At 46.5% G+C, this 21,896-nt stretch overlaps 1 protein-coding gene across 1 annotated transcript in view; it reads left to right on the top strand.

The window, feature by feature from the left end:
* Positions 1-21,896, top strand: part of ZPLD1 (zona pellucida like domain containing 1) — a 121,683-nt gene that overhangs the window by 85,232 nt on the left and 14,555 nt on the right. The window contains exons 7-9 of the mRNA XM_078882413.1: positions 5,322-5,394; positions 17,675-17,772; positions 19,934-20,014. Coding sequence (XP_078738539.1) covers positions 5,322-5,394; positions 17,675-17,772; positions 19,934-20,014 — 252 coding nt within the window. The remainder of the gene's footprint in view (positions 1-5,321; positions 5,395-17,674; positions 17,773-19,933; positions 20,015-21,896) is intronic.

Raw genomic sequence — 21,896 nt, 5'->3', positions numbered from 1 at the left:
TCGGACACATTGCGTTTTCTGAGGGTCAGTGGACACGCCGTCCGAACTGATGATATGACCCAAGTAACGGACGGAGTGTTGCAAAAGGTGGCATTTCTTCGGTTTAAACTTTAGGTCAGCCGAACGCATTCTCTCCAGTCGTTGGAGGTGTTCCTCGAACGTGCGGCTGAAAACGATGATATCGTCTAAATATATGAGGCATGTCTCCCACTGTAGTCCCGCCAGTACCAGTTCCATCAGGCGTTGAAACGTCGCCGGAGCCGCATTCAAGCCCATCGGTAACCGGTTAAACTCAAAGAGGCCTTGCGGCGTGCAGAATGCCGTCTTGGGTTTCGACGCGTCATCGAGAGGAAGCTGCCAAAAGCCCGAGGACAGATCGAGAATAATTTTGTTCCTGATAAAGCGTCCAATGAGTCGTCCATCCGTGGTAAAGGATATGCGTCCGCCATGGATATCTTATTCAACCGGCGGAAATCTACACAAAATCTCGTTCCACCATCCTTCTTCTTAACCAGTACCACCGGCGCGCCCCAAGGACTGTTGGACGGCGAAATAATATCTGCCGCCAACATCTCGTCTACCGCGTCGCGCACGTGTTCCCTTTCAGCAGGGCTCATGCGATGCGGGTGCATACAAATCGGAGGCGTAGCACCGGTGTCAATATGGTGCGACAAAAGAGAGGTATGGCCGAGATCCAAATCATTTTTACTGAAAACGTCTGCATACCGTAATAACAATGAATGCAAAGAAGTCCTTTGCGTGTTTGATAAAGATGAATTTTCCCCGCACAAGTCCGCGATCCACCATTCCTGTGAACGGTCGCGCGGCGATCCATCGGTGGGTGTTTCAATATGTGGCTTTCCGTCAAAACTGGTGAAATCTGTAGTGGTGTGAGCCAATACCGATCCAGCCGGAACAACGACCCGGTCCGGGCCACCATTCAATACCTGTATGAACGGGGCCTGACCCGGCCATACGATTGTTTGAGCCGCCACCAGGGAAAAAGATTTAGACACCGAATTCGACGGGGATAATAGCACGCCCCTCACACCGTCCCTAACCTGAAAGGGTTTACGGGAACGCAGCGGGATAAGCATTTGTGAGCCTGATGGAACCTCTACCGTGGCAGCGACCATGGCGTTAACTGCGTCACCCGGGGGCGAACAGGCCAGCAGGGAAGGCAGGAACGATATCCTACGACCCCGCGGCATTTCCAAACAATCCTGGTCGACCAGTATCTTAAGTGGCATGCGGTGCAAGAAATCCGTGCCTAATAGACATGGGACGGCCAATGAGCGAGAGATCAACACCGATCCTTTGGCGGTAATATTACCGATAGCAATACGCACATCGACTTGCCCGAAAATACCCATGCTACCCCCATTTGCGGCTACACACGTGTCATTAACCGGGCGGATTCGTGACGTGGGAATAGACAAAAGATGAAAAATTACATCGGAAATGATGGTGGCAGACGCGCCAGTGTCCACCAAAATACGGATCTTCTTCTTGGACGCCGGGATAGATCGGAAGACCGCCAGGGAAACATCATCCAGCAGCGTGGGCAACGCTTCCAGTGCCTCCGCCTCCGTCCAACGCACGGATCTAAAAGCTGACTCGAAGCACCACGTAAAAACACTCCAATCGCCCCCGGCGATAAATTCTTTTGTTCTGTGGAAGACAATGTCCGCGGTGGCAGGCAGACGCCTCGAGCGTCTCATACTCCGCTTCCCGCGTTCCGCGCGTCTCCGTCAAAATGGCGTCTGGTGGCCGCGTGGTGTCAGCCTCGTGCAAGATGGCGTCCAACGGCTCTGTTGCCGCCGCCCCGCCCAAGATGGAGGACACCCCCCGCGTGGCAGGAGCGATGGCGGACGTCGTTTCCCGCCGAAGATCTTGGTCCTCGGCATTAAGCTGAACCGCTGGCGGCCGACCCAGGGCCGTAGAGGACGCGACCGCTGTCACCAAATTGAGCAAAATCGCGCGGAGCGACTCGATCTGCTCCGCCATCATCCGCCATCCTTCGTCCGTCCTCGAGGTGGTCATTTCTTCCTCCTGTCGGCGATGAGCGGCATCAAGGCAAGCAGCAGCCGGAGGCAGAGGAGCCGTAGCTCCCAGCACATCGTCCTCGTCCGTCTCCACAACCTCCTCCGATGGAGGGTCGGGTGGGTTCTTCTTTCTGAGGTGCTTGGACATCTTGAAGATCGTCCAAACGGTCCCAGAAGAACTTCTGACACCAATGTTATTACACTCTGGAGACGGCTTGTGGAATCGGTCCTTTTATTTACTTTCCTCAGTTCACAAGCACTCCCTGTTGCTGGCAGGCAACGGGAAGTGGGCAGACAGATTGCAAGAGACGCACCGCCACATGGCACTCGGAGCCCCGCTCGCGTGTGGCCCCTCTCTCTCTTCGTTCCTTGTCTGATCACGTGTCCCTCGGCTCTTCCCTTATTTAATGCCTGGGTCACGTGGTATGCTCCAGCCAATCCTTAATAGCCTGCGCTGAATGTTCCAGATTCCTCCATCAACTCCCGGGACCACGCCCCTGACTTGTCTTCCCATTGGCTGAGGCCAAGAGTAGCAGAACCAATCATCCTAGCTGACATCCTTCGATCACGCCAGGGCCATGCTCTCAGGCTCTCCCCCCATTGGCTGTAGAGCAGGACCGGCAGAGCCAATCACCACGTGAGCCGGACATAGGCTCTCATTACAGGCAGATAGCCCCCATAGATGTCCATTGCACATTTCGTCATTTGTTCCAAACATGTGGGAAAACAAATCCCAAGTTTCTGGCCGTACCATTGCCTAATAATTTCCATCCAATCGTAGACCAGATGTGTGTCCTTTAATTTTTCGTTTGGTGAAATACTAATTTAAAGCCACTTCTTCGGGGTTAATGGATTAGGGTTCAGAATCACGGTTTAGTGTCAGGGGTTTGAGTTTTAGGAGTGAGTGGTGAGAGCTTGGGGATCGGGGATTCGGGTTCAGGGTTGGGGTTTAAAGTTAGTGGTTACGTCTCAGGGTTATGGGTTCGAATTTTACGTTAGGATTTGTTGTATTTAATGTGTTATCCTTACCCCGCACCTCCATTGAAAACAGTTGGCTATGTACGGTGCGAAAGAAGTTCAACACACACACATACGTCGTCTGAACACTGGTACTCAATGCAGCTTTGTCTCTACACGAGGAGGCCATATCTTCTGGTGAAGGCAATGCTGATGACGATAATTGAGCTTTTTTGGGTGAGATCGTGTAAATATAAACGTGCCCTTCAATCCACCACCACCCGACACAGCCAATTAATAAGGTTTGTCACGTAAACAAAACGTGCCAATTACTTACTCGTTCAGCATACTGGTGTGTTGGAGAGAAAAATCCACAACATTTACAATTATATTATGACCAATGTTTGTTGCATTCCAGTTTCTGGTAATATGTCCAGGAGCTTCGTGTAGAAGTTAGGGCTCAGAAAGCCTAGTTGTTGTTGTTGTTGTGTCTCCTGGGTCGAGTGAGGGTGAATGTCTCGCTTAGTTAAAGCAGTTACAACCATGACTGGAAACGTGTATATATTTCCCACGTGTATTCGGAGATCTTTTACGCAATTGTTTCGTATGTTTTTCTACTCACGTACCGTTTGGGAGATCCAGATCGTGACAGAGCAGACACTTGCGAATTATAAATAGAGTAGTCCCTTGGTTAACAGTGACATCGGTTAACGGTTTTTCGGTTAACGTTTCGCCTCCCATCGGGCACCCCATGGTGTCGACTAACGTTAACATTTTGATGAACGGTAACGTTCACGTGATGCACGCGGGCCGACAATTCCGGCCAATCCAAGCGCTCGCAAATGGGGCTGTGCCATGCTGTCAGCCAATCGGCGACGCCCATTTATGAGTGTTTAGACCTCGACTGGCTTTAAGTTTATATTATAACCTATGGTTCTCTTTTCTACTTTAAGAATCTCCTTCAAAAAATATATTTTCCCTTACCTAAGCTTTTCCATCAACTTGATTAAACCAGCCATCTTCTTAGCCTAAGGTAAGCATTGTTATGGTCTATTTATTCATTATTTAACTACGTTTCTATTGATATTCCTTCGTTAATATTTTCTTATAATTCAATGTATTAATATTAAATGTTTAAATGCTATAAACTATGTTTTCAGGGTCAATAAGGTCAACTTCCGACAGTCTTGGAATGGTTTAATGCTTTTAACATTTAATTCATATCTTTAATTAACAGTTATTTCGGTTAACAGTTTTCGTGGAACGGATTAAAAACATTAACCGATACAGACTACCCGCCTCCACTACACGTGTCACGGGTTTCTTCCAGTTGGGTTCAGATCTTCACTCCCACCACCACGGCGATCTGGCTCACTCCGGGCTCATTCCGGCCCATTTACAACTCCCGGTTACGACGCGACCCTTAGACCCAAAAAACGTTTTTTTCCTCTCTGAGGGGGCCGAGCGATGAACGCGTCGTGCGTTAGTGCCGGTGACAAACGTTTGCGCGCATTCAAACCGGACGTCGTTGGCTCCTCATTACAGTGGTCGTTTGATGCCAGCATGAGCAAAGGGCACTCACCGTTGGTGTGGCCATGAAAACGCACGGAGTGTTGGGATTGGAAGCAGAGCCATCCCCGCTGCAGTGAGAAGAGTCACAACGTGCGGATAAATTAACTTCGCATACACCCCTCTGTTGAACTTCTTTCGCACCGTACGAAGCCAACCGTGCCAATGTGAGGTGCTGGGGAAGGACGAACCTCAACACAAAAATCAGTTCCAAAGAAATGAGTTTTCAATCCAGATGATTTAAAAGAGCATAGCTCCAGTGGTTTCCTAATATCAGAAGGAAGAGCGCTCCAGATGGCTGCAGAAGCGCATCTCTAAAAGCGTGCGTTGCGGTGACCGTCTTTGTTCGATGGCCATCGAAAAACCGCTGCTGCGAGGATGACCGGAGTTCGCGTGATGGTTTATGCCAATTGGCGAGATCAGCGAGGTATTGTGGTTCATTTGTGGCAAGCACTGTGTGTGTGTGTAACGAGCGTGACCTTATAATGCATTCGTTCAGCAAACAGAAGCCAATGCAGCTCCGAGAGCACTGGACGGACATGGTCGGATATTGCACCACCCGTCACGACACGTGCCAGAGAATGTTGCAAGCGTTCACCTCTCTCTCTCCCCCTCCTCGCCCCTCTCTGTCCACCTTCCCATTTGTCTCCCTTCTCACCCCCACCCCCCCTCAATATCTCGCCTCTCTTCCAATCTGCCTGTCCACCAACCTCTCCGTCCCGTCTTCTGCCCGTCCGTTCCCTGTGGCAGTGCGTCGGCGGTGATCTCCTACCGTGACAGCAACGGCACCTTCATCAGCACCCTGCACATGCTGCTCTACAACGTAAGCCGGCACCCTCTCTCCCGAGGGTTGGGGGAGGGAGCAGCGTAGCCCCCTCTCCCCCTAACCTCTTGCTACGAACCACGTGTGACGCACAACAATTGAGCCCCCTCACACACACAGATGTCAAGCATTTACAGCCATCACACTCGGCCACCACCACTCCTGTTCGCCAAAGACAGACAAAGATTACCCGCGTCGTATTTAGCAGACTGTTGGTGCTGTTCGCGAGTTGCACCTATGAAGCCTGGGACGGCACAGGAGGGGGTGGGTGGAAAACACCACGCCTGGCCACCATTGTCTCCCTAGTGGCGATGTTTACACACCCCACAAGGTACTCATTTGAGGCTGAGTCGACCTAGGGGAGGCCCAGGACCAGTTCAGTTATTGTTGTTGTTCTCCTCGCACTTTCTGTTTATAGGTGGCGTTGTGTCGCCACTTTGGAAGGGTTTAGCCAGAGATCAATCGATTTAATTTTTGGTCTGCGTTTTGGGCAACTGAGAAAATGGGAGACGTCTTCTGGCGTTGCTTGGCACAAATGGCAGCAGCTTGGGCATTTGGGTCGATTCGATTTTGGTAATCAGCTAGCATGGAGCAGCAACCTGAACGGAGTTGAGCCAGTTTTGTGCGAGTTGCCCAGGTCAGGGATTTTTCGTCGTTTTCTGTGGGTGGGGACCAACCCCCTAGCACGACATTGGGGGCCTGTAGGCGTTCAGGCAGTGCATGGTGGCAGCGGTGTGCAAGTTGTTCCAAATTTATTTGGTGGTGCTATTTGGTGGAAGAGCGTTTAAACTAGATTGCACGTTGGCAGAGCTGAAGGAAAGCAAGGTGGATTTCATTTTCCTAGCAGGTGCAGGGACTTTGAGTAGCTTTGTGCAAGGATGCGTTATCGAGTGGCATGAAGCCAGATATTGATCAGTCAGAAGCTTGCAGTGTTCTTGAATCGGAAGAACTTTGGTTTCTTGGTGGAGATGGTCAATGGGCGCCATGAGGTGGCATCCTGTGGCTCGGCGAAGTGCTTGGTTTTGGGCGGTTTGGAGCTTTTGGTAACCTGTAGAGGAGAGGTTTGGGCACCAAATGGGACTGCCATAATTGATGATGGTACATCCAATGGCTTTGTAGGTTAGGAGTAAAGTCTCCTTTTGTTGACCCCAAGATGTGCTGGCTAAAGCTCGTAAGATGTTATTTCGTTTTTAACTTTTACATGGACGTTTCTGCCGTGTTGAGTGAAGCTGAACATGGTGTCATAGTTTACACCTATCATTTTTTGGGTTTTAGCTAGTAGGAGGCGTTGGTTGTTCATTATGACGTTGGGATGTAAGTTGGCTAGTTGGATCAGGTGTGAAAAGGTTGATTGTTGATTTGGATGTTGAGAGTTGAAGCAATCAATTGGCTCGGAAAGTGCTGAGCCGTTTTAGATAGGAGTTGATGGAGTTTTCCATTTTGGGTATATTTTGATTAGAAGTGTAAACTGTGATGTCGTCGGCATAGCTGCCTACTTGTACTCCTTTTGGAGGAGTTGCTAGATCGTGGAGGTAGGCGTTGAACAGCGCTGGGGATATTATGGAACCTTGTGGTACTCCTGCATGAATGTTTCGTGAGGAGGATTGAATATCACGAAAGAGCGGCCCCTTAGGTAATTTGTAAGCCAACAAACAAGGCCTAATGGTAACGTAAAACCCTGGATGATGTTGATGAGCGTAAGGTGGTTAACGGTGTCGAAAGCCTTTGTAAGGTCTTGGGAAGCGACAATAGTGCGGGATGGGGGCTTTTTCTCATTGAAACCGTTTGCAATTTGGGTGGTTAGGTTGAGAAGAGCTGTTGTTGTTGAGTGTGCGGGGCGAAAGCCATGTTGGTGAGATGATGGAGGTAAGTTGGTGGTGATGATTGGAAGGATGAGGGCCTCTAAAATCTTTATTGATGGGCAAAGTAGGGAAATCGGCCTTTAGGACGTTGCTTGATTTAGGTCTTTGCCGGGTTTTGAAAGTGGGATGATTGTCGATAATTTCCAGATGGCCGGAATGAGGTTGCACTGGAGTGAGGCGTTAATGGTGGAAGCGAGAAACTTTATGCCAAGGCGGCTGAGGTGTTTGAGGTGGGGCATAGCTATGCCATCAGGACCAATTGCAGAATAATTTTTGGCTTTTTTGATAGCTAGTTTCACCTCTTGAAAGCTAAATTGGGGGGCGTCGTTTAGTGGTAGTTCCTTGATTTGACGGATTTTTTGACGGGTGGATTTATTGGAAGAGTGTGGGACGACTGATTTGAAAAGTTTGTTAAAGTGGTTGGCAATGTTATTGTTGTTTATGACGGATTTGTTGTTGAAAGTGATTGCATAATTGGGTGGCGATTTGAAGTGTCCGTCTAAGGCTTTGATGGTCTTCAAAAGTTTTGATGAGTTTTGGCGGTGGTCAAAAGATTCAACAAACTCGTGCCAGCGTTCTGTTTTGGCTTGATTGATTCGCTTTGTGATTTCAATATTGAAGGCTGGGATTTGTGGTGATGTAGAATTTTTAGTCCTTATAGTGTTTCGTTGGTTTATTAGTGTTGAGGCTTCTTTAAGGAGGCAGGGAAGGTGTTGCTTGTAGCAACCCGTCGGGATGGTGTGCTTGGTGGTATATGCGATGATGTTTCTGAAAATCTTTTCAGAGTTATGTGCGGATGTGTGGATATGGTTGATGTTGTCGGTGAATAATGCTTCTGATTCTGAAGTGAAAAGTGGCCAGTTGGCTATTTTGAAGTTGTAATACAAGCGGTTTTTAGGAGTTTGTGAAGGCTTGGTGGCATTGAGGGTCAACACAATCAGTAGGTGGTCAGATCCAAAGGCCGTAAAGACTTGCCAGTCAATTGATGAAAAGAGGTTTCCTGACGCTATTGAGATATCGGGTGAGGATGAAGGGCCAGATGACGGAACTCTGGTTTGATTATTTTCATTGAGTACCCCATAGGGGGAGCCGTTCAAGATATTGGCAAAGAGGTCACCACGTGCATCTGATAGAGAAGAGTGCCAAAGTTTGTTGTGGGCATTGAAATCTCCAATAACAATTGAGTCGTTATTTGGTTAAAGTCGATTTATATTGAACTGATAGTTGCGAAGGCAAGAACTGGTCAGTGGGATGTAGACATTGATTCTAGTCAGTGGACATATATGGGATTTGATACGGATGCTTAAGACTTCTGTGGTGATATCAGAAGGAGGCATTGGGATTTAAATTTCTCCAAATTGAATGCTGTTATGGATGAGGAAAGCTAGACAGCCACCAGATGTTGGTCGGTCTCGACGGAGGAAAGTGAAATTTTGAAAGTTGGGCAGGCGAGAAGTGGATTTTAATTTTATTTCTTTGATGTTGGCTATATGAATGGAGTTTTGTTGTAGGAAGGTGCTGAGTTCAAGAGATTTGTTGTTGATGCCGTTGATGTTTAGTTGAAGGATTTTTAGGTCATTTTTGTTGTGGACGTTTTGTTGTGGTTGAAATGGTGTTTGCGATGGATGAGGTGGTGGTGCTAGTGTAATGTGAGGATATATCCGGCTCACTGACGTATCACAACTCGTCATGATGATTGGCTCTGCCGGTCCTGGTTTATAGCTAATGGGGGGAAGCCTAGGGGCGTGGCCCTGACGTAATGGAAAGGTGACAGCTGTAAGGATTGGTTCTGCTGGCTTTGGCCACAGCCAATGGGGTGGTTATCGGAAAATCTATTATTTTCCTAATGAATCATTAAACTATTATATACAGAGCATGCTGTGTGTCTGTATAGCATCTTGATATGTGATCTCATTTAGATGCTATATCAATTTAAATTGTATGGTGTAGCATCAGCAACTGTGACATGTTTTCAGTAGATACTGGAAAGATACCAACGGCTGCCCATGAGTAATCAATTTGAGTTACTGAGTGTGTACAACAACACTAATTAGGAATTCCACCTTCCGTTAAAAGAGCTTATGCACTCTCATACTAATGACACCTGTCATAATCCATAATGATTTAGTAATCTTCGCCCCACCTTCCAAATGACGTTTGAATACAGGCACACTCGACTGAATGCAGTAAATAAGTTAATAAACGCACCACTGCAGTATATCAGCCTGCTAGGGATGTTATTAATAAATGCGAGTTGCTCCTGGCCAGCCACTCCCACATGACAGGGTGAAAATGAGCACTCATTTTGACAGTGAGTATACATCATCGGCATACAATCCAATTAACAGCTCGGGGATTATGTTCGTAGAAGGGTGTGTAGCCTGGGATATTTGTTAAGAGTCACTGGGCGGTAGTGGGAATGAGAAGCAGCTGGATCAGCAGAAAAATCGTAAAGTGGGAGTCGCTGAGTGAAATCTAAGCCGATGATAAATTTACAGTCAGAGGCTTTCATTGGCAGGAGGCTGCATTACGAGGTGCCCTATCTTCCACCGGGGATTGACCAAAATTTACGCCAACTGCCTCAATGGAACCCCGTGCACTATCAGCGAGGATTAATTTTCTTTGAGAACCTCTGTAAAAAAAAAACTCCAGTATATTAATTCATCACTAAAGTTAGTGTATTCACATTAATCATTCTTAAGTGGGTGGATAATAAAGTGCTCATGACATTCACTATCAGGTCATGTTGCACTGAGGAGGTGGTTTGATCCTATTAAATCAACTGCTCATATATTTGTGTATTTTTCAGAGTCCATTTGCTGTAATGTGATCATTAAAGACCTTTTTGACATCATCATTTGCAAGAATGGGCAATTATATTCTAGTGTCATAGTCAAAACTGAAAATCCCCTGCAAATAAATAAACGTTAACCCTTGCTATTACTAAAATGAACCAGGCTTTTCTCACAAACGATGTGTGGAGCTGGAATCTCACAACAGCAACCATACTATCATCCAGCTAGTTGGTGCTAGCTGGATGAAAGTCCTGCGAATTGAGGAAAACACTGGCCTTCCCATTCATCAGGACCTCGTCATTGCTTGAAGTCACACAACCCTTTAACACGTATGTGCTTAACCTGAATGCAAATTCAACCCCGATTAAGCCTGGAGAGCGAAATATAGTTCAAAGAACTCACAAACATCGATTTAAAGCATTCGTGACTGCAGGGATTCATCTTATTGGTTCTTTCGGTAAAGTCACGTAGAAGGGAAATAATAAAAATAAAACATAATAAAATACAAATTCTCACGACGTTTTGGCCACAACACAAGCAGCCGTCCTCAGGACGCTGTCTTTCCGACAGCTCTGTTTCTTCAGCTGAGGACGGCTGCTTGTGTTGTGGCCGAAACGTCGTGAGAATTTTTATTTTATTATGTTTTATTTTAATAAATTATTTACTTCCCTTCTACGTGACTTTACCGAAAGAACCAAGAAGAACTCACAAACACATTGTGATAGACCCAACACAGAAGATCACTGGGTCTGACCTTCCACAAAGCTCATGGTCCACCTATAAATCGTATCTGCACAAACCATGGCAGATGCGGATACCTGATACACAAATGATAGCTAGTTTCACCTCTTGAAAGCTAAATTGGGGGGCGTCGTTTAGTGGTAGTTCCTTGATTTGACGGATTTTTTGACGGGTGGATTTATTGGAAGAGTGTGGGACGACTGATTTGAAAAGTTTGTTAAAGTGGTTGGCAATGTTATTGTTGTTTATGACGGATTTGTTGTTGAAAGTGATTGCATAATTGGGTGGCGATTTGAAGTGTCCGTCTAAGGCTTTGATGGTCTTCAAAAGTTTTGATGAGTTTTGGCGGTGGTCAAAAGATTCAACAAACTCGTGCCAGCGTTCTGTTTTGGCTTGATTGATTCGCTTTGTGATTTCAATATTGAAGGCTGGGATTTGTGGTGATGTAGAATTTTTAGTCCTTATAGTGTTTCGTTGGTTTATTAGTGTTGAGGCTTCTTTAAGGAGGCAGGGAAGGTGTTGCTTGTAGCAACCCGTCGGGATGGTGTGCTTGGTGGTATATGCGATGATGTTTCTGAAAATCTTTTCAGAGTTATGTGCGGATGTGTGGATATGGTTGATGTTGTCGGTGAATAATGCTTCTGATTCTGAAGTGAAAAGTGGCCAGTTGGCTATTTTGAAGTTGTAATACAAGCGGTTTTTAGGAGTTTGTGAAGGCTTGGTGGCATTGAGGGTCAACACAATCAGTAGGTGGTCAGATCCAAAGGCCGTAAAGACTTGCCAGTCAATTGATGAAAAGAGGTTTCCTGACGCTATTGAGATATCGGGTGAGGATGAAGGGCCAGATGACGGAACTCTGGTTTGATTATTTTCATTGAGTACCCCATAGGGGGAGCCGTTCAAGATATTGGCAAAGAGGTCACCACGTGCATCTGATAGAGAAGAGTGCCAAAGTTTGTTGTGGGCATTGAAATCTCCAATAACAATTGAGTCGTTATTTGGTTAAAGTCGATTTATATTGAACTGATAGTTGCGAAGGCAAGAACTGGTCAGTGGGATGTAGACATTGATTCTAGTCAGTGGACATATATGGGATTTGATACGGATGCTTAAGACTTCTGTGGTGATATCAGAAGGAGGCATTGGGATTTAAATTTCTCCAAATTGAATGCTGTTATGGATGAGGAAAGCTAGACAGCCACCAGATGTTGGTCGGTCTCGACGGAGGAAAGTGAAATTTTGAAAGTTGGGCAGGCGAGAAGTGGATTTTAATTTTATTTCTTTGATGTTGGCTATATGAATGGAGTTTTGTTGTAGGAAGGTGCTGAGTTCAAGAGATTTGTTGTTGATGCCGTTGATGTTTAGTTGAAGGATTTTTAGGTCATTTTTGTTGTGGACGTTTTGTTGTGGTTGAAATGGTGTTTGCGATGGATGAGGTGGTGGTGCTAGTGTAATGTGAGGATATATCCGGCTCACTGACGTATCACAACTCGTCATGATGATTGGCTCTGCCGGTCCTGGTTTATAGCTAATGGGGGGAAGCCTAGGGGCGTGGCCCTGACGTAATGGAAAGGTGACAGCTGTAAGGATTGGTTCTGCTGGCTTTGGCCACAGCCAATGGGGTGGTTATCGGAAAATCTATTATTTTCCTAATGAATCATTAAACTATTATATACAGAGCATGCTGTGTGTCTGTATAGCATCTTGATATGTGATCTCATTTAGATGCTATATCAATTTAAATTGTATGGTGTAGCATCAGCAACTGTGACATGTTTTCAGTAGATACTGGAAAGATACCAACGGCTGCCCATGAGTAATCAATTTGAGTTACTGAGTGTGTACAACAACACTAATTAGGAATTCCACCTTCCGTTAAAAGAGCTTATGCACTCTCATACTAATGACACCTGTCATAATCCATAATGATTTAGTAATCTTCGCCCCACCTTCCAAATGACGTTTGAATACAGGCACACTCGACTGAATGCAGTAAATAAGTTAATAAACGCACCACTGCAGTATATCAGCCTGCTAGGGATGTTATTAATAAATGCGAGTTGCTCCTGGCCAGCCACTCCCACATGACAGGGTGAAAATGAGCACTCATTTTGACAGTGAGTATACATCATCGGCATACAATCCAATTAACAGCTCGGGGATTATGTTCGTAGAAGGGTGTGTAGCCTGGGATATTTGTTAAGAGTCACTGGGCGGTAGTGGGAATGAGAAGCAGCTGGATCAGCAGAAAAATCGTAAAGTGGGAGTCGCTGAGTGAAATCTAAGCCGATGATAAATTTACAGTCAGAGGCTTTCATTGGCAGGAGGCTGCATTACGAGGTGCCCTATCTTCCACCGGGGATTGACCAAAATTTACGCCAACTGCCTCAATGGAACCCCGTGCACTATCAGCGAGGATTAATTTTCTTTGAGAACCTCTGTAAAAAAAAAACTCCAGTATATTAATTCATCACTAAAGTTAGTGTATTCACATTAATCATTCTTAAGTGGGTGGATAATAAAGTGCTCATGACATTCACTATCAGGTCATGTTGCACTGAGGAGGTGGTTTGATCCTATTAAATCAACTGCTCATATATTTGTGTATTTTTCAGAGTCCATTTGCTGTAATGTGATCATTAAAGACCTTTTTGACATCATCATTTGCAAGAATGGGCAATTATATTCTAGTGTCATAGTCAAAACTGAAAATCCCCTGCAAATAAATAAACGTTAACCCTTGCTATTACTAAAATGAACCAGGCTTTTCTCACAAACGATGTGTGGAGCTGGAATCTCACAACAGCAACCATACTATCATCCAGCTAGTTGGTGCTAGCTGGATGAAAGTCCTGCGAATTGAGGAAAACACTGGCCTTCCCATTCATCAGGACCTCGTCATTGCTTGAAGTCACACAACCCTTTAACACGTATGTGCTTAACCTGAATGCAAATTCAACCCCGATTAAGCCTGGAGAGCGAAATATAGTTCAAAGAACTCACAAACATCGATTTAAAGCATTCGTGACTGCAGGGATTCATCTTATTGGTTCTTTCGGTAAAGTCACGTAGAAGGGAAATAATAAAAATAAAACATAATAAAATACAAATTCTCACGACGTTTTGGCCACAACACAAGCAGCCGTCCTCAGGACGCTGTCTTTCCGACAGCTCTGTTTCTTCAGCTGAGGACGGCTGCTTGTGTTGTGGCCGAAACGTCGTGAGAATTTTTATTTTATTATGTTTTATTTTAATAAATTATTTACTTCCCTTCTACGTGACTTTACCGAAAGAACCAAGAAGAACTCACAAACACATTGTGATAGACCCAACACAGAAGATCACTGGGTCTGACCTTCCACAAAGCTCATGGTCCACCTATAAATCGTATCTGCACAAACCATGGCAGATGCGGATACCTGATACACAAATGATAGCTAGTTTCACCTCTTGAAAGCTAAATTGGGGGGCGTCGTTTAGTGGTAGTTCCTTGATTTGACGGATTTTTTGACGGGTGGATTTATTGGAAGAGTGTGGGACGACTGATTTGAAAAGTTTGTTAAAGTGGTTGGCAATGTTATTGTTGTTTATGACGGATTTGTTGTTGAAAGTGATTGCATAATTGGGTGGCGATTTGAAGTGTCCGTCTAAGGCTTTGATGGTCTTCAAAAGTTTTGATGAGTTTTGGCGGTGGTCAAAAGATTCAACAAACTCGTGCCAGCGTTCTGTTTTGGCTTGATTGATTCGCTTTGTGATTTCAATATTGAAGGCTGGGATTTGTGGTGATGTAGAATTTTTAGTCCTTATAGTGTTTCGTTGGTTTATTAGTGTTGAGGCTTCTTTAAGGAGGCAGGGAAGGTGTTGCTTGTAGCAACCCGTCGGGATGGTGTGCTTGGTGGTATATGCGATGATGTTTCTGAAAATCTTTTCAGAGTTATGTGCGGATGTGTGGATATGGTTGATGTTGTCGGTGAATAATGCTTCTGATTCTGAAGTGAAAAGTGGCCAGTTGGCTATTTTGAAGTTGTAATACAAGCGGTTTTTAGGAGTTTGTGAAGGCTTGGTGGCATTGAGGGTCAACACAATCAGTAGGTGGTCAGATCCAAAGGCCGTAAAGACTTGCCAGTCAATTGATGAAAAGAGGTTTCCTGACGCTATTGAGATATCGGGTGAGGATGAAGGGCCAGATGACGGAACTCTGGTTTGATTATTTTCATTGAGTACCCCATAGGGGGAGCCGTTCAAGATATTGGCAAAGAGGTCACCACGTGCATCTGATAGAGAAGAGTGCCAAAGTTTGTTGTGGGCATTGAAATCTCCAATAACAATTGAGTCGTTATTTGGTTAAAGTCGATTTATATTGAACTGATAGTTGCGAAGGCAAGAACTGGTCAGTGGGATGTAGACATTGATTCTAGTCAGTGGACATATATGGGATTTGATACGGATGCTTAAGACTTCTGTGGTGATATCAGAAGGAGGCATTGGGATTTAAATTTCTCCAAATTGAATGCTGTTATGGATGAGGAAAGCTAGACAGCCACCAGATGTTGGTCGGTCTCGACGGAGGAAAGTGAAATTTTGAAAGTTGGGCAGGCGAGAAGTGGATTTTAATTTTATTTCTTTGATGTTGGCTATATGAATGGAGTTTTGTTGTAGGAAGGTGCTGAGTTCAAGAGATTTGTTGTTGATGCCGTTGATGTTTAGTTGAAGGATTTTTAGGTCATTTTTGTTGTGGACGTTTTGTTGTGGTTGAAATGGTGTTTGCGATGGATGAGGTGGTGGTGCTAGTGTAATGTGAGGATATATCCGGCTCACTGACGTATCACAACTCGTCATGATGATTGGCTCTGCCGGTCCTGGTTTATAGCTAATGGGGGGAAGCCTAGGGGCGTGGCCCTGACGTAATGGAAAGGTGACAGCTGTAAGGATTGGTTCTGCTGGCTTTGGCCACAGCCAATGGGGAGATGAGTCGTGGTCCCGGGAGCTTACGAGGGGGCCTGAAATATTCCATGGACGCTAACGAGGATTGGCGGAAACGTACCACGTGACCCGGGTATTAAATAGGGGTGGAGACGAACGACACGTGGTCAGAACGGGAACGAACTGAGGAAAGTGCCACGCGGGAACGGGGCTCCGGGTTGCCACGTGGCAGTGTGTCTCTCTCTCTATCTGTCCCTCTCATGCTGCCTATCAGCAGCGTGAATGAAAGCTGTAATACAAGTTGAATAAAAGACAGATTCCAGAAGTCTCCTCAACCAGCTTTATTACACTAGTGTGGTTGTGCAAGGTGGAGTTGTTGGAGTGGATGATGCACAATATTTTCAGAACCAGCCGGAATTTGAACTGGGGATGCGGGCTAAAGTAGTGCGGTGTTTGTGGTACCAAGCTTTACAACCGTTGCATTGGATAGAATTTGCATTGACGTTCTTGCCGCAGCCACCACAAGGGAAAAACGGGCCTGGATTCAATTCGACGTCCCCAGCAATAATGAGAAGCCAGCTCCAGTGTGCCGGGAGGCCTGGGCTGGCTGGCGAAAAAACAGGAAAGTGCGAGGGGCGATGTTGCCATTTGCAAGTGCTTTCCTAGTACTTGGTCTCTACATTTCGAACAAGCGGCAACACTGGAGAGAGTTCAGTTATTCGTCACTGGTATTGGCCGAACTCGAGTCGCCGGGTTCGAAGCACAGCACTCTAACCGCGACACTATTGTTCGGGGCAAGTGCTGTTAGTGTGCACCTGCAGTCTGATTGTGGCTATGCAGCCCAGGCTATGGACCCACAAAGTAAACCACTGTCGTCTGTGCTTTTTCAATGGAGGAGGAAAAGAAAAACTACACAATGTCTCTCTTGAAACCCTCTCGTGGCCAGCAGACCTCAACATTGGCATTTAGTGCCTCAAAATGTTGCCATTCACAAGAATAGAACATGAAAAATTTTGTCGAATGAGAAACATATTTATTGTTAGGAAAGTAAACGGCATGTGCAGGAGACATCTCTTTACAAGGTGTGTATGCACGTATCTTGAACTTCTCTCGTACCATACGTAGCCAACCATGCTTAATGTGCAGTTTTAAATAAATTATTTTTCGATCTAAATTTAAAAGTAGCATAGCTCCAGTGGCTTCCTAATATCGGAAGAGCATTCCAGACGGTCACAGAAGCGGATCTGAAAGCACGCGATGCGATGACCGTTTTTGTTCGATGGTTAGCCAAAAGCCACTGCGAGGATGACTGGAGTTTGCGTGATGCTTTATGCTCCTTGACGAGTTCAGCAAGGTATTGTGGTTCATTTGTGTCAAGCACTTTGTGTGCAGTGAGTGCGACCTTATATTGTATCCGTTAAGTAACCCGAAGCCAATGCAGCTCAGCTAGCACAGGACAGACACGGTTGGATCTTGCAGTCCCCGTCACGACACGTGCCAATGAATGTTGTACACGCTGCAGCTTGGTAATGTTTTTGCTAGGCGTCCCGTAGAGTAGTGAGTTGCAATAATAGAGCATTGTCAATACTCCGCTACACGCCCCCGTTTTGGCTATGTCACGACTCAATAGTGGTCGAGTGTGTCGTAGAGCCCTGACATGAATATTTCAAGACCTAACCATATTTGGGTGATATTTGGGTGATGAATTGGATTGGTAAAAGAATAACAGTGGATGGCGAGAACATGCCCGGCAGGACAACCACCGCAGAGATGGAGTGATCAGATCATTTTACGTGCAGGATTGGGATAGATTGTGATATCTCTGACACCCCTGTGTCTCCCAGTGTCTTCCTGCCGTGTCTCCTCCAATGTGTCACTCCTTTGTAACCCCAGTCTCCTGGTCTCTCCCTCTCGTGTCTCTCACCTGTGTCTCCCCCATGTCTACCCGTGTTTCTCCAGGACTCGAGTTACTCGGAGCTTCTGCACATACCCAGCCGGGGCTTGGAGCTGAAGACGCGCATCTACGCGGCTGTGAGAGCCAAGAACCTAGATGAGAGGTGAGGCAGTGGACAGTCCAGCTACAAGCGTACCACCAACACTTCTCCATCGCCTCACTATGTATATGTGTATGTTGAACCTCTTTCGCACCATACGTAGCCAACCGTGCTAATCGGAGGTGTGGACTATCATCAACGCCTCATGACTACAATCACCTCACAAACATCAACACCTCACCGGCACCACCCTCACTGCTCTACCACATCACCTCGATCCCATCATCATCACTTAACAATCTACCACCATCAACGCCTTCAACACCAAGATCACGTCTTTTATGAGGGTTTTGAGGGGGCTGGCTGATGCACCATCTACCTAGGCGATGCAAAGAGTGATGCAGAGTCTACGCCGGGTAAAGCATGAGGAGATGATGATTTCCCATTGAATTATTGACAATGGCATTTTTTTATTTACAAGACTACCCTGAATGACATCATCGGAACTGCTGGGACCACAGGCTGTGTGTGTTTTGCAGGAATGGAAGGATGCCCCGGTGACTGCCCTCATCAGTCGAGTCCCCCTTCTTGTAAAGTTATAAGAGGGATCGTACTGATAATAACGTCTGGGGCATCTTCGTATTCAGTATTCTAGGAAGTGTCCTGGCAAGGATTATTCAAACATCGCCTTGCCAGACATGCTAAGGCCAGGGCAGTCCTGCATGGATGCCATATTTTCAAACCCATCTGCTACAGCAGAGGTATAGAGAATTTCAACAGGACCTACCTATACCTCTGCTTTGTTGACATGGCCAAAGCCTACGAGGAATTTCCATCTGCTACAGATACAATGAGATTGTGATTGATGCTGGGATGAGGTCAAGGGTTGACTCCCTATGGCTCAACCATATTACGTATGCTGAAGATCTGGTCATTGCTGCTTACTCTTAGGAGTTGGAGAAGCTATTGCTGGACCTGGAACCTGGCTGGGTATTTTGTGTCATCGAATGTTCCACCCCCTCCACTCCCCTTGAGTTATGTTTCAGTTGTGGGGAGAGTCAAGAAGTTTCAGCACTTCGGGCAGTGCGCTTATGGCCAACTCTTGTTTGACAGCGGATGTCTCACTCTGAATCAGTAGGGCGGCTTTATATGTTCACTAGCTACGTAACGCTGTGTGGAAGTTATCTGGCTTATCACTCCATATGAAGCTCTGGCACTTTTCGGTCACAGTATTGCCCTCCCTTCTCTATGCTTGAACATTTGCTTTGGTAGAAAACATTCAGGCTGGCCTGCCTATGATCAATCCTGGGTGTAACCATGTTGGATTGTGTGAGGAGCTCACAGATCCTTGAAATATCAGCGACAATGGAGGGGTGGCGCTCACAATAACGAGCAGAGAGCCAGGCGACTAAAATGCAGCAGGTTGGCATAGTAGGTAGCACATATGGTACATCTGCCAGTCATCTCAGTCTAAACTTAGTAAAACTATTTTTATTTTACCAGGTAAGGCCCACTGAACTCTATAGTAGCCCTTTTTCAGAAGTAACCTGGCCACAAATGATAGCTCAACGAAGTGCCTTATCATGTGGACATTTATAGCAGCCAAATAAGGCAGTCCTCAACCTATGAACGCCCGACTTACGAACACCCATAGTTACGCAACCAGCGTCCATGAATAATAAAATGACATCGACTTAAAACGCGAACTTGCATTTGAAAACTGAACTGCGGACCTATTTTGTTCAGAGGAGCAATCCTCCGCAAGATGTAATGAGTTTAACAATGCTTCCCTATTTGTTGAATTGTAACAGATTTCATATTGTGTTCCGATTTACAAACCGTTCAACTTGCGGATTTCAGGAACTAATTATGTTCGTAATTCGAGGACTGTTTACTCAATTGGCTGAATACGCATTTCAACCCATGGCACCTGGGTCTGTCCCATGACCTCCTGCCAGTGAGCCTTCGACAATTAACGTGGCCTCAAGGCTCACTTAGAATGGCGCAAGCACCGTGGTGACATCACTGTAACTCGGCCTCAAATGAGTACCTGGTGTGATGCATAAACATCGCCACTGGAGGAGACAAAGGCGGTGGTGCATGGTGCTGGCCACCCATCCCATCATGTGTCGTGCCGGCCTTCATGGGTGCCGCACACTAACAGCACTTGCCCCAACAGTCTGTTACAGGCTATACATGGGGTCTTTGTCTTTTATCTTTACAGGTGGCACGTGCTGCTCGACTACTGCTACGCGACTCCCTCCGGCAACCCAAGCGACATCACCCGCTATGACCTCTTCCTCAGGCAAGGCCAGGGGGTGGGGGGAGGCATAAACCCTCACATATTTCTCAGGCAGCCGGAGGGGTCTGTCAGATCTTCGTAAAGTAAAAAAAATGAAGTCACTCAATTCCTACTGCACCACTTCTGTTCGCACAACGGTGAAGTGCTGCTCCTGGGAGATGAAAAGAATGACGAAGTTGGACATCGCGCTCACGTTACTTTATTTATGGTTTTGTTGAGTTACATTATCCCCCCCCCCTCCTAAGCTGCTCCTGACCGTTACCCTGACCGCGGTAGGGCAGCTGAGCCCAGACGTCCGCCGATCGATCCCTACATTTTTTAGGGTGTCATTGCGCCGAGTTTGTTACGCATTACCCAGCTGTTTTCTCCCCCCACCTCCCCTATTTTTAAAATCCACTTTGTATTCTGGGTTCTTGAATGACAATATTAATGTATATATGTATAAATAAAAATCTATTCCTGCCACCCGAACACAGATGTTAATATCCGGAGTGTCCGGTTAAAACCTGGACATCGGGACAACCCTACCCCAATTGACAGTGTGACGGGCGCTGGGTCCCACCGCGTGGCAATCTTCATCTTTCGTATGTGTGGTGGTGTTATTTCACACGGACAACTTCTTCTTTTCTCCTGTGTCACTTTATTGGCACAGAACTCCTCGCGTTCAACACCACGCGTCTCCGTCGCAACTCCTCCTCTTGTACTGCTCGTCTGCTACACTCCGCTCGCTCTCTCTCGCTCCACTAGCCTGCTACGTTGCCCTCTGCCAGCTTCTCCACTGCCAGCCTCTCACTATACCAGGGGTGGGGAACCTTTTTTCTGCCAAGGGCCATTTGGATATTTATAACATCATTCGCGGGCCATACAAAATTATCAACTTAAAAATTTGCCTGTTATATTTGGTCAAACATTTAATTAACTCACCCCTAATGTGATGGCTGGAACTGCTTCTTTTTGGTGAGGTGTATGATGTTAGCTGGTATTGATGATGTCGCTACTCGCAACTGCTTTTCCAGGTTTATTGAATTTCGAGTCCCGCCTGCGGTTGCCTTGGCAGGGCCAGACCAAATAATTTCGCGGGCCTTACACGACCCGCGGGCCAGACGTTCCCCACCCCTGCACTATACACTCCGCTAACTTCTCCACTGCTAGCCTCTCACTATCCACTCCGCTAGCTTCTCTGCTGCGAGCCTGATCACACCCACACTTAGGATTCCACTTGCTGACTATATACTCTGCTAGCTTCTCAACTGCTAGCCTTGTCACCCTCACACTTAGGATTTCGCTAGCCTCTCTACTGCTAGCCTGTCTACCCTCACTCCTCCAACCTCGCCCGTGCCTCCAGCGTGGGATCATCCAACACCGCTGGAGAGGACGAGGTGTGGAGAGCGGGCTCCCGGACTTCTCTTGAATTCACTCTTGTCTTCACTCCAACCAACTCAACTCCACTGCCTCACACGTTCCCCTTTTATCCCCCACCTCATTAAGTGCCCCCAGATGGCCCTCATTAAGCCGGCGGCCTCCCCACGCCTCACGCACGTGTTCTCCCCCTTATCGCCACTATCTCTCGCCTCCGTGGCACCTACTCCGCGTTTGCATTTGCAGCCAGCCAATCACTGCCTCTTTCCCTAATTGCTGGCGTCTCTGTCTGCTATCACCAAGGCTACCCGCCTGCACCTGCTTATCCTGAGCTGACCTCACTGTCTGCAACCCCGTACATAATGCAACTGCTGTTTGCAAACCCTGGGCCCGTTACGCCACTACATATGGATTCATAAGAGCAGACTAATGAAGTCATTTTATATTTGTTCTCCACTCAATGTTCCCCACTGCTGTCCAGTGAAAGCCCGACGGCTCCTGTTCCTGTTTGACGCTATACGGGACA

The sequence above is a fragment of the Lampetra fluviatilis genome, chromosome 65 (genome assembly GCF_964198595.1).
Source record: "Lampetra fluviatilis chromosome 65, kcLamFluv1.1, whole genome shotgun sequence".
Classification (NCBI taxonomy): Eukaryota; Metazoa; Chordata; class Hyperoartia; order Petromyzontiformes; family Petromyzontidae; genus Lampetra; species Lampetra fluviatilis.
Note: the sequence above shows the minus strand (reverse complement) of the source record. Positions and strands in the feature narration are given on the sequence as shown.